Source organism: Dipteris shenzhenensis, chromosome 16 (genome assembly GCF_047967505.1).
Source record: "Dipteris shenzhenensis isolate YYH24624 ecotype China chromosome 16, Dip_SZ_1.0, whole genome shotgun sequence".
NCBI classification, from domain to species: Eukaryota; Viridiplantae; Streptophyta; class Polypodiopsida; order Gleicheniales; family Dipteridaceae; genus Dipteris; species Dipteris shenzhenensis.
This window is the reverse complement of record NC_141611.1, coordinates 8,081,721-8,094,967: the sequence shown is the minus strand read 5'-3', so window position 1 is coordinate 8,094,967 and position 13,247 is coordinate 8,081,721. Positions and strand designations below refer to the sequence as shown.

Below are 13,247 nucleotides of genomic sequence, written 5' to 3'. Positions count from 1 at the left end.
GCCATGCTGTTTGCTTGCTGGCAGCCCACGCTTGTTTGCAATGGTCACGCTTTCCTTGACGTAGCTTGCCCGAGATGTGCTGGTATTTCCCTTCAGCCTGAAGCGCTGGCAAACCACGATTGATAGCAAACTCAGCGAGGGTGAGGTGCCAGGAGCTTGGGCTCTGATACCAATGAAGTGAAGGGGGGTAGGACAGATTTGGAGAAAGGGGGATAGAGGAGCAGAAGGGAGAGAGAAAGAAAGAAAGAAAGAAATTTTATTAAAGGTCCACGGAAGGCCATACATGGCCTATGGGACACAAAATCATCCGAAAGGAAAATACATCATCAACGATGCGCCAACTAGGTGGCCTCATCGTAATACCGCTAAGATGCCAAAAATGGCTACAAAAATCCTAGATACAAAATGAAATGAAATAGAGTACCAAAAATGCCTAGATACAAAATGTAAAATATGAAATATGAGGAACATCGTCTTCCCTAAGGGGTCTGTGATCCAAAGAAATGATGGAAGTCATGGCCATCGACCATGCCTCCTGCCATGAGTGTGAAGATCTGGGCAAGTGTCAAATGGGCTGCTAGCGGTGCCAAGTCTCCATGGAGCAATCTCCTCCGAAAATCTGCCATCATCCTCCGTCGTCTAGAAATAAAGCGACGGGTACGGCCTCTGTGTAAGATCATCCTGCGGTGCTGCCGGATCATGTCATATGTACATCCTCGGGGTGGAACCATCGGTGCTCTCTGGCAAGATGGGCTATCTCTGTGCTCATGGTCCTGCGCCTCGTCCTGCTCCTCATGAATAACCAGGTCTCTGGCAGGGATGCGACGGTGCTCTCTGAGGAATCTCTCTCTGTATCTGGTGATCTCCCTGATGAACAACGCTAAGCAATACTGATCCTCATACTCCATAATCCGAGAGAGAGGTCCAAATCCGTGCCCAAATAAACAGTGAAATCTGCCACGGATCTCATAATATAAAGGGCATCTGCAAACAAAGTGCTCCTCAGTCTCCACCTCCCCCATAGTGCAACAAGGGCATATCCTAGTCTCTCGCCTGGGTCTATGTCCGGTAGCTGTACGATGCATCCTGCCAGCCTCAACGTCTAATCTGTGGGAAGATACCCTGAGCTGGCCCAAGGCAATCCTGAGTGAGTGCGACATATGAACGCTGATATATCCTGGGGATATGATGAAGCCATCCTCTGAAATCCTGAGAAAATGGTCACGATATGTGGCCATCTTCGTAGGAAGCTCCGTGGGATGAACCCAAGTGCGAAATGTGTGTAGCTGCAACAAATCTGCCCTGATAACCTGGCTGAGCTCATGTCGAGTGAGAGGGAGGCGAGGGGCATCTATGCTGTATCGAAATGGTGGCAGCCTATCCATATCCAAGCCCAGCGAGGTGAGCCATGTGGAGAGTGTGTGGTACCAACAAAAAGTATGACCTCTCTCCGCTAACATCTGCGAGGATGTCAGTGCTAGCCACGGTAATCGTGCTCTGCCTGCTGCTGAGTCTCCGAGCGCCCTGATCCTATGCAAGTATGTAACTGACTGAAATGCTGCATCTAGCGCTAGGGGTGTAGCTCCGAACTCTGCGAACATAATCTGATGTGGTACCGTGGGCTTTGCTCTGATCAATCTGGAGAACATGATGATCTGTAACCTCTCTACTCGTCTCCAATCTGCAACACTGAGATCTCCTGCCCAAAAGGGGCTAGCATACATGACTGCAGGACTCACCAGCGTATCGAAAAGTAAGGACTTCGTGTCGGGATGCTGAAAATGTGACTGTGCACACTGCCTCTCGAGAAGAGCCAAGGCAGCATACCCTCTACTGATCCTATCTCGTGCTGCATGCGTCATGGTGAAGACTGGACCTCTAAATGTGGCACCCAAATATGTATACTCCCTGACTAGCTCCACCTCCTGCCCATCAAATGTGAAAGAGAACTCGCCTCTCCTATAAACCTGGTATGACGTGTTGAAGACCATGACTTTGGTCTTCCCAAGGTTTACAGACAACCCTCTGTCCTGACAAAAGCTGTGGAGTGCATGGAGATGTGCCTGTAAACCCTGCTGGGAGGAAGAAATAAGAACCACGTCATCTGCATAGAGGAGAATCGGTATCGTGGATCCTGCCAGTAAAGAACCTGTACCACCCATCGTCTGTATGTACATCTCTAACTCATCGATATAGAGACCAAAGAGTGTCGGAGACAAAGGACACCCCTGCTTCACCCCTATCGTACTGCGTACTTCCGCCGACAGCCCCGCCCGTGTCCTGACTCTACCTGTGACTCTCTCATACAAGGCCATGATCGCCCATTGAATCTCCCCATTGAATCCCAAGTCACGAAGTCGCTGGAAGAGTCTGAAACGCGGCACAGTGTCAAATGCCTTTCTGAAGTCCACGAAGCAACAATAGAGCCGTTGCTTACGTGACTTCGCCTCCTCAATCAAAGCCCTGAGTGTGAAGATATGATCTAGAGTCGAGTGCTCTGCACGAAATCCTGCCTGCCCTCTAGCTCTCATGCCTGTCGCCTCGACATGGTCATTTATATGTCCTTCTAGAATGGTCGCATAAATCTTGGCCATGACATGGCCAATCATAATGGTCCTGTAGTTCGACGCCTCCAAAGGATCCCCCGACTTGTGTATGGGTACTATAGTATTTTCTAGGTGGAAGACCTGTACAAATGGACTCGTTAAAAAGACGGGAGAGGACTATAGCTAAGGCATCAATCCCATGGATTACATACTCCGCTTGCAATCCATCATGGTCCTTAGCTCTCCCAGTCTTCAAACGATGAGCTGCTGCTCGGACACTATTGGATGAGAATAAGGCAGAGGAGGTGGGTCTAGGCACATGGGATAAGTCGATCTGTGGCTGGTCTGGAATATCATATAAAGTGGAAGTATAGGCAAGCCAAACCTGCGGGTCTGTAAGAGGAGTTTGAGATTTCAAGCGAAGGAATTTCTTCCAGAATTCCTTGGAATCACAGCTGAAAAGTAAACTTCTCAGCTCCTCCTCATTCCGGGCTAGAAATTGGCACTTTTTGCGTCGCACCAAACGCTTGTAACTCTTCTTGGTCTCAATGAGGAGGGGAGACTTATCCTGTGTCTCAAGGCGAAGCTTCCTGCGGAGTTCTTTACACTCCTCATCATACCATCCATTACAAGGCACAAGACCGACTGGTGGAGGACTGGATGTGTGGCAAGTGACGGGGAAGGACTTGTGGGCTGCCGAGATGATGGAGGTATGTACAAGGTCCCACCGATCCTGTGTGGCGGGTAGGGCATCGAGAAGGTGCGGACGGAGAAGACCACTTAGGTGCTGGCTATAAATATCATCGAGAGAGAGGGGAAGAGGGAGAGGAAAGGGTAGGAGAGAGAGAATGAGGCAGGAAAGAGAGGGAGAGATCAAGAGGGAGTAGGGAAGAGAGAGGGAGAGTGAGTGAGCGTAGGCAGGAAGGAGGAAGGGAGAGTAGATAGGATTAGATGTCACATCAAAAAGTACGTAGTAGGGGGTGGATGGAGACTTATATAGTCCCTCCACATTTCCCCCCTAAAGGGCCTCTAACTTGGCCTCTTTTTTCCCCTTCATTACAGCATGTCATCATCATTGTGGATGCTGGTGGATCCGGGGCTGCTGTCTTCATGAATCTATAAATACAAGCAGGCACACCAAAAGTGGGGAATACATATCAGCTGTGGAAGGGAAACCACTCTTTTGTCCAAGCATTTGAGGGTCTGGTGAGCCTGGGTGTCTGGATCTGCCTCAATGTCTGCATGCTGTCCTATCAGTGTGGGTTCTCTCTGGATGAAGCATATGATCCTCTACTATCAAGGCTCCTTTTTTGGTCACCTCTCTTGTAAGCCTGTCCCTATATGTAGTCCATTGCAGAAACAAAGAGGGCTGCAAAATGGGGAGAGAGAGAGAGAGAGAGAGAGAGAGAGAGAGAGAGAGAGAGAGAAGAGAAGGAGGTTTCTAGTGTCTTTTGTGATGTGTTTTTCATTTTAGGGGTTTGATATTGCACAAGGCCAGACAGTTTTGCAAGCTGGTGATATACTAAGTGCTGCAGAGATAGGACTTATGGCTACTATTGGCATCGTGACAGTAAAGGTACTCTTTTTCTAAACGCTGCAGAAACTTTGTTATATTATTTCCCATGTTTGATCTGACCATGAGTCCTTTTTCTATCTTACTTGATGGAAGGCTTTGTACAATATTTCTTGAAGGATTATTAACTTGATGAACAAATGCCTGCATTTAAAGTATGCTGAAGCAAAGTTTGGCGAAACTTGTGGCAAAACTTGTGGCGACAAGCAAATTGTCTTTACATTTTTTCTGTTTCTCAAAAGACTCTTTTTTAATCATGGCTATGGCAAATTCCACCTTCAGCCAGTGCATGGCATTGGTACTGGCATCACGGTTTGTTGAACGTGTCCAATGTTGTCTGCACTGTTCTGAAAAACTTGCATTACTCATGCTCTCAATGTCATTCGACTATATTGCTTTTGCAAAGGAAGTTGGCATCAAATGACATGCCATAATGCAAGTAGTGATATCCAGTGAGTGCAGAGAACCTCTGGTGCACATACCTTCTGATGCTTCAGTTTCATACAGAGGACCTCATTTAGACCAGTGGCTTACTGCTCAGTGATTAAATTGTGTACTGCTCAGTGATTAAATTGTGTCTCACAGGGAAGTCGATTGGATTGTACCAGCGGTAATGTTCTAGATGTAGCTATCGATGTAGGAAGCGAAGCTGCTGATGTTGGGATGAGAGCTGTAGGGCAACCTGAAGAAGTGTTGGAGTGAACTTAAAAATAGAGATGCTTTTACAAGAAATGTGATATTCTTTTGGGTTAAAACCTGGAGTTTAGCCTGCAGGACTGCTGTATTACTTTTACAATACAGAAATGTATTTGTGGCTGAAATGCAGAATGCTCAAGTCTCTGTCTGTTTCTGTAGGGGATTGATCATTTAGATGGAAAGAACTTTTAGAGATCCAGTATTAGTTTGGTTAAATTTTTCTGATTTTGTATCTGTCTACGTGAGCAATGTGATGTATTAAAGGAAAGTAAGTTGTACCCCATCGCTGCATCTTGAAAAGAAGGAAAGAATCTATCCTTGTTTGGCAGTATTTTCGCTGAGACAGGGCCATTGAGTAGCCATTTCATTTGGGGCCCTCTCATTGCAGCCTCACAGCAGAAGGACACCTCGTAAAACGACATTGGGTGAGTGCCTTTAGCAAGCTAGAGGGTGACAGAGGCAGATCCTGGACATCAGAGGCCTTAGATTTTGTATCTGTCTACGTGAGCAATGTGATGTATTAAAGGAAAGTAAGTTGTAGCCCGTCGCTGCATCTTGAAAAGAAGGAACGAATCTATCCTTGTCAGGCACTATTTTCACAGAGACGGCCATTGAGTAGCCATTTCATCTGGGGCCCCCTCATTGCAGCCTCACAACACAAGGACGCTTCGCAAAATGACCTTGGGTGAGTGCCTTTAGCAAGCTAGAGGGTGACAGAGGCAGATCCTGGACATCAGAGGCCTTAGAGTTCCTCGTCCAGACCACTCACATTCCAAACAAGAATATTATCATCTGTCCCATGGAAGGACAGGGTTTCATCACTCAAAATGAGGAGCAGTTACTAAACATTCTGTTTCGCAGTAAGTCCAAGGACTTTAGGCAGAAGCTTCTCAAATTGAAGGTCCTTGTCCCCTCTTACTGACCTAGCCATCAGGCTATCACCAACTTGCACATGCTTCTAACTATGACTTCATTTTGCATGCATTTCTTCTTGCCATCCCTTCATGTCATCATTCATTTGAGCATGTATGTTTGAAAGCACATCCTTCTTGTATTCTTCCAGTTTCTTTTGTAGGCATTCAATTTCAGCATCTTGTAGCTTACATACCTCCTTGATAGTAGATAGGCATGCTTTGACATTCCCATCCTCTACTTTCTGCCCTTTGGTCCAAATTACCCTGTATTTTCTGTCCTTGTCCCCTCTGGTTTTCAGATCGGGTGAGCTTAACATGTCCTCTTCTCTTTTTCTGATTTTTAGTGATTTTTTTTCTGCTCTTTGGACTGCCCATAGCAGTCTTTCTTGACTTAATTCTTGATTTTTGCCGGTCAGGAGCTGGTTGAAGCAGAGGTATGGGTCTGGAGTCGAGGCATGAGGGCTGTAAGGGCTGTGAACCCTGTTTTGGTGGCAGCCCCTTGACGTTGGTGGTGGAGCAGCTTGAGCTCAAGCACAAGGTACCGGGGGGGGGGGGGGGGGGCTAGTAGCCCGTGCGGCCTGCATTACTATATTTGACAGAAGTCGGGGGTGGTGCGATGAGGCATAGCAAATGGCGGGGGTGGTGCAACACAGAGAGAGAGAGAGAGAGGTTTATCAAAGTCTTCGGAAGACCGATGGGTCTGTGAGACTGTGAAAAACCTGATACAATGAGCTGTGGTAGTGGAGCTACTAAACGAGCATCCACACCAATGCAAAATGCAACAAATGCAAAATGGCAGTACTGAGTCCTAAGTACATGTCGATAGTCAACTATATATCACTCTCAGCATCATCATCAACATCATCAATAGCAAGACGTCAGGATGGATGAGGAAGTGGAGGCAAGCCCCCTCAAAGGTGCAGTCCTGGCATGTCTCCTGGTCGTAGCTCTACCTCTAACCAAGGCCACTATGACCCCCGTCGGTCGGGGCTCTGACTCTAAACAAGGAGGGGATGTCCCCCAGTATGATTTGTGTGTCAATCCGTTGTCTGAGCTATCGGGTCACCAGCTCCGGGTCACGGTCATGTCGAGGCCTCATCCCGCGGGGGTCTATGTGGTCTGGCTGAAAGAACTCCGTGATAGAGCTCTGAGTGGGATCAGCCGAGGAAGAAGTTTGATCCTGCCTTCGTGCTCGGAGTATCCTCTCGCGGTGTCTAAGTGTCTCATTAATGAAACCTGCCAAATATCGCTGGTCTGGGTAGGAGAGGAAACGGGCCAAAATCCCATAGCTATCTCTGAAGAGGCAGTATAAACGCCCTCGGATCTCATAGTAAATATGACATCTGAAGATGAAATGCTCCTTTGCCTCAACCTCCTACATGTCACACAATGTGCATATGCACCTCTCCTTGGGTAGTCGCTCTGCTCTGCTGCTCTCGATATGAAGTCTGTGTGAGGAGACCTAGAACTGCCGAAGTGAGGAGAGAGAGAGAGAGAGAGAGAGAGAGAGAGAGAGAGAGAGAGAGAAGTAGAATTTATTAGCGTCCTTGGGGGCCAAAAAATGACCCATGGGTCACGTCTCGATACAATGTAAAAAGAGTCTCCTCAAGGAGAGGGGTCATGAGTCTATGAGTTCCTGACGACAGGTAAAAAGACGAGTGACAAAAGATCCCAACGCTGCCGGAGAGGCAGTGAAGAGAACTGATGTCAACTGAGCGGAGTCCCCCTGTATCTACTGGTAGTCCTCCCTCATATGTGCATATCGGGGGCACTGTAGAGCTACATGTGCCTCCGTCTCAACTGTCTGCATGTCACAAAGGGTATAGACTCTAGCATGGCATGCAGAAGAGAGATAGAGAGAATTGTCATTTGTACAGCAAGAAGAGAGAGAGAGAGAGAGCGCTTATCGAAAGTCTTCGAAAGACCGAGAGAGAGAGCTTATTGAAAGTCTTTGAAAGACCATAGGGACTACTAGACTGAAAGAACCTGATATAGTGAGCTGAATGAGTGGAGTCTCTAAGTGGGCATCAACACCCAAGACGAATACAACATAGCCAAATCATAGAAACAACAATACATAAAAGAAATCGCTTAGCCATGGAGAGGATGGAAGTTGTGATGTGGTAGCATTGTGATGATCATCTGAAAGCTGGCAGAGGGATCAAGCATAAGAGGAAGCCTAGTGATGTACGAGGTTGCGGCGGCATAAAGCATGTGATAGAATGCTAGCGACGGTCAGTATGTCTGGTCCACTTTGGTCTCCTAACTATGGCCTTGGATTGGACAAGTGCCAATGTCACTCCCGTCAGCGAGTTCTCTGATCTGGTGAGCATGGAGGGAAGGTCTCCAAAGTGTGATCTGTGCCTCAATTTGCTAGCAAGTTTGCGGTATCTCTCGCATTGGTCCTCGGATCCGCCATCTCTCTCTAGGGCCTAATTCGGTGATCATGCTCTGAGTACACAAAAGAGAAACTCATACAAGCCTCAATGGGCTGGAGCAAAGGGCGTGCTAAGGCCCTTGCTGAGTACTAGTCTATATTAATTTTAATGAGCTCAGTCAAAGCAAACTGAGAGCTGGGACTTATGAAGCCAAAGCCTGGCACCGTGCTGGCTCTTCCGTGAGCTATGGAAATATCTTGGATCAGTGTCTGTCGGGTTGTTTCAAGTTGTGGCCAGGGGCACGGTCTCCTCGATCTATGAATCCTTTGAGCTATGTTAAAAGCGACCCCACGTCTCTAGCGGTCTCCACTGAGAAAAGTTGCCATAGGACGGACCTCAATAGAGTGTGCTCTAGCCACTCTCCATGTCCCAAGTGGTCTCTACGTCCCTCTCTTGGTGGCATCGTGTCGGCTCTCTCTGCTGATCCAGGTTGCCCTCATATCAACGAACTCCTCCTCTATCCCGCTATGCCCTGGAGCTGACTCAAATGCATAGAAGTCTGTGACGCATCGCTAAGCTTGGTAGCCTCTTTATCCAGTGGCCTGGTCGTCTCCTGCTGCTCTCTAATCGTGTCTCCTTGTGTCGGTGAATGCAGACTTGGTCATGGAAGTGGATCAGTTGTGAGAGTGGGCCGAAGCCGCTCCTCTCTTGGTAGAGACAATGGTATCATCCCCGGATCTCATAGTAGGCTGAGCAGGCACAAAGAAAATGCCCCTTTGTCTCAACCATCCCCAATGTGCATAACATACAGATCCATTGCTCTCTGGGGATACCTGTTGCTCTCCTCGCCTCAATCCTCAGCCGATGGGACGAAACCCGCTTCTGTTCAATGGCGATCCTCAATGCATGGAAATCTGAAACTCAAAAGCCAAAATCGGGCTTCGTGGTGGCTCTCCGGTGGGCTACAACAATGTCTCGGATCCGCCTCTGTTGAGGTGTCTCTCGCTGTGGCAGTGGATGGTCTCCTCGACCTTTGTATTCGATGGGCTATGTCAAGAGTGATGCCTCAGCTCTAACGGTCTCCTCTAAGGGAAGCTTAGATAGACCGGACCTCGATCGTGCATGTTCTGGTCACTCTCTTTGTGTCATCTATGGTCTCTGCGTCCCTCGCTTGACTGCATCGGTTGCAATACAAATTGTCTTGACAGGGAACTGCCCCCCCCCCCCCCCCCCTGCCCCCCAACAAGTCAGCGGATCATGAAAATGCACTTGAGAGCATTGCCTCTCGATTCGGGCCAAAGCTCCTTGTCCTCATGTGAATTGTGCCCTAGCTGCATGGTTCATCATGAAAACTAGCCCTGTGAAGACTGCCCCCCAAGTATGTGTAAGACTGCACTATCTCCACTGGCTCACCTTGGTAAGTGAAGCTATGTTGTTGGAGTCCTGCGCGTGAGGTGTTGAAGATCATCAATCTTTGTCTTCCCAAGGTTGACTGTCAAGTCTCTTCTTTTGCAAAACACCTCTAGGACCTCCAAATGTCTCTGCAGTCCCTCTACTGAAGATGATATGAGGACTATGCCATCCGAATAAAATAGTATCTATATCACCAAATCAGCCAGCAGTGATCCCTCACATCCTAGGCGGTCAATAAGGATAAGATCTCATCAACGTAGAGCCCAAAGAGAGTCGATGAAAGGGGGACATCCCTACTTCACTCCGACCATGCTCTCAACCCAATCTGATAGGCCTCTTGGGGCACGGAGTCTCCCTCTGACGCACTCGCATAGGCTCATCACCCCCAAATCATGACCTCTGGAATCTGAATCTCTTGATCATACGTGGGACAGTGTCGAAGGCATTCCGAAAGTCTACAAAGCAAGCGCAGACTTTCTAGGTTCTCGACTTCGCCTCCTCAATGATAGCCCGCAAGGTGAGGATGTGGTCTAGGGTGGAGTGTTGTTTTCGGAATCCTGCCTGCCCTAGAGCCCATCTCTGCTCGTGTGTCTCTATGCTCTCTAATATTGACTCGTATATCTTGGCCAGAGTAAATCATAAGAGTGTAGTAGTTCCCAGTGTCCATGGGATCCCCTGCTTTGTGTATCGGCACAATAGTGGTAGTACTCCATGCAAGTCGGAAGCCATGGCAAATGGTGTGGTTCAACATCTGTGCTAGAGCCAAAACCTCTTGCCCATGCGCGAAGTGCTCAGTAACCCCTCATTATCCTGAGCTCTCTAGTTATGGAGACGATTGAGTATAATCTAGACATTTTGTGCATTGAATAAATGACAAGTAGTGGGTCTAGGCAGAGAGGACATATCATGGTGATGCCTTCGAGATGTCATAGAGGAAGCTCGCATATGTGTGCGAGACACCTGGATCTATGATGGGAATAGGCGGCTTTCCCTAGGATAGAAGCTCCCACTCAATGGTAGGATCTCCTGCTCGAAATGATCAAGTCATCTCATCCATCTTGTGTATAAGGAAGGCCCACCTTTTGCGGTGTGTCAATCACCATGAGATCCGTTGTGCCTCAGATGTCATTAAATGGCCCAAGGCTTGCTCACGTGTGAGGTGAGATCCCATCTCTTTGCACTCGTCATCGAACCAAGAGTTTTGAGGCAACTTCCTAGCTGGAACATGTGTTACGAATTGAGAGAGAGAGAGAGGGGGGGGGGGGGCCAGGGGAGGGAGGGATGTATTAATGTCTTTTGGAGGTCTAGTAGACCTATGAGAGAAGGTATAGTCAACAAAAGTAATTGATACAAGCTACTATGGTTTGGCTTGCTAGGACCCTTGCTGAGTGCTATACTAAGAAACTCATTACTAGTACTCAAAACACAAAAGCTCAAAAAGCCGGAGATGGCAAGAGATGTGATCGAGTTTACAGTCGTGCTGCCATGGTAGCTCTCCGGTGGGACACGAAGATATCATGAACCTCTATCGAGTTGTCTCTCGTTGTGGTGGGGCGCATGTTCTCCATGATCTTTGTATCAGCAGGTGAGCCATCTTGAGAGTGACACCTCGACTTTGAGTTAAGCTGAGAAAGGTTGGACTTCCATCGTGCATGCTCTGGTCAACCTTTGCATCGTGTGTAGTCTCTAGTGTCTCTAGCTCCATAGCTCCACGTTGTCTTTTCCAGCTGTCACCTCCTACTATGTGATTTGCCTCAGTAGGGTCTCTTTGTGTCACGGCATCTCAATCAGATACAGACCAACACATAGTTGGTCATGAAGTGGATATCAGTAGAGAGTGTGGGGCAAAAAATGTGCCCCTCCTGCAAAAGGGCGAGATCATAGAAGTGTGTCAAAGGCCTTCCGAAAGTCTACAATGCAAGTGTAGAGACTTGCTAGAATTTCGATCTTGCCTTTGCGATGATGGCCCATAGAGTGAACATGTGATCAAGAGTAGACTGCTGCCTCTAAAACCCTGCAGCTTTTCTTTGTTCAACCAGTGATTTTGGTAGTTTTCATGCTAAACATCAAGTGGAAATTATAGGAACTCTTTGCCTTTTTAAAATGTACTTACATGTATTTGAGCTATAGGATTGCCATCTTTTGATATGTGCATGCTAATAGTTTCATTTTGCACTATTTTGCAGGTCTATCCACGACCCCTCGTTGCAGTCCTTTCAACTGGAGATGAGCTAGTTGATGCGAACATTGCATCCCTTGGCAAAGGACAGGTGAATATGGAAATGATTTTGCATTTGCATTGCCATTAAATTGAAGCATTCTCTTGTTTTAAATTATGGATGTTACAAGTGAGGTTCATAATTAATACACCTTAATAACTTTCTTGTGGTTCTGCATTGGACATCACATTGAATGTGTTCATGTCTTCATGTAATTTTCCATGAGACCACTTATCTAGGAACTTGATGGTTATTCTAGAAAAACCATCATATAGAAACGATTTCAATGTATATTGGTAAAAAATGCCTGTATAACCTCATCTTGGGAAGCCAAAGAGATCCTGCAATAGTGGGCATCCCACCATCCCATTCCGGAAACCCGAACTATATGTGGGGCTGAAGCCTAAACATTGGATGGGCAGCTTGGTCGTTGCAGAGGCTACGTTCCGAAAGGGCAGCACTATTGATGACTAGTATGCGTGGTTGCTTGCGATAACGGAGGGCTTGCATGAAGTACGTGAGTAAGCTTGAACGGGGCTCCAAGGACACGCATGATATCGTGGGCACACTCTCTTTCCCATGGACTCTGTTTTAAAAAAAAAAAAAAACATATGTGTCACATAGTCCTTTTGAATTCCTGAACCCTCCACACTCCACTAGACTTTTTTACTCCTTTCCCGTGATCCTCAACAAAATCTTCAAAAATAAGTGACCAACTAGCACCATAAATGTGTGTCATTTCCAATGTTGTCATGCAAACTAAAAGGCTGCCAAAATCCATCCATAGAGGAGAAATACCACAAAGGCTATGTGGCAATATATGTGAAATAAACCGTGGTCCCATTTTCTCATTAAAGAAGCTCTTCTGGCCACTGCAACACATGAGAAGCTCTAAATTTTGCCTCGAGTGGCCATGAGGGTGTGAATAATGTCCTACCAGATAACTGAGAGTGTTTGAGAGGTGAAAGTTTGAGTCCCATCTATAGCCTTTGCGCTTGTGGATCTCCATATGTGCCATGCAGTGAGACTACCAATAATCTCCTAGATTGAATCTATAGAAGGAGAATGAGCTCTATGCATAGATATTGAAATTGCATTAAGGTTGATGAGTCACGGAGTCTAGTGTAGGCATGTTTGAGCATTCATCTCATGCTCGGGAGAAGATGGGAGTCTAATGTGGGCATTTGTGAACATCCATCTTGTGCGAGGGAGGCAATCACTGCGTTTGTGGGACGTGCCTTGAATCTCTGAGTGTAGAAGTCCTTTTCAAGCTCTTTGTCAAGAAGGAGCCCTTTGATCACCAACTTTAGTCACTGCTTTTGTAGGACGTGCCTTGAATCTGCTGAGTCTAGAAGTCCTTTTCAAGCTCTTTGTCAAGGAGGAGCCCTTTTTTCACCAACTTACCAAGCAAGCATTTGTACTAGATCAAGGCCAATAATGTTGAGGCCTCCCTCATGTCAAGGTAAATCAGGGTGCTCCAAGCTACCTTGTTCCTCTTGTCATATGTG

The 13,247-nt window shown here is 47.1% G+C and overlaps 1 protein-coding gene across 1 annotated transcript in view; it reads left to right on the top strand.

Moving 5' to 3' along the window:
- B73 (molybdopterin biosynthesis CNX1 protein / molybdenum cofactor biosynthesis enzyme CNX1 (CNX1)) overlaps positions 1–13,247 on the top strand; it is a 156,966-nt gene that overhangs the window by 68,325 nt on the left and 75,394 nt on the right. The window contains exons 5-6 of the mRNA XM_087387585.1: positions 4,021–4,122; positions 11,707–11,790. Coding sequence (XP_087243711.1) covers positions 4,021–4,122; positions 11,707–11,790 — 186 coding nt within the window. The remainder of the gene's footprint in view (positions 1–4,020; positions 4,123–11,706; positions 11,791–13,247) is intronic.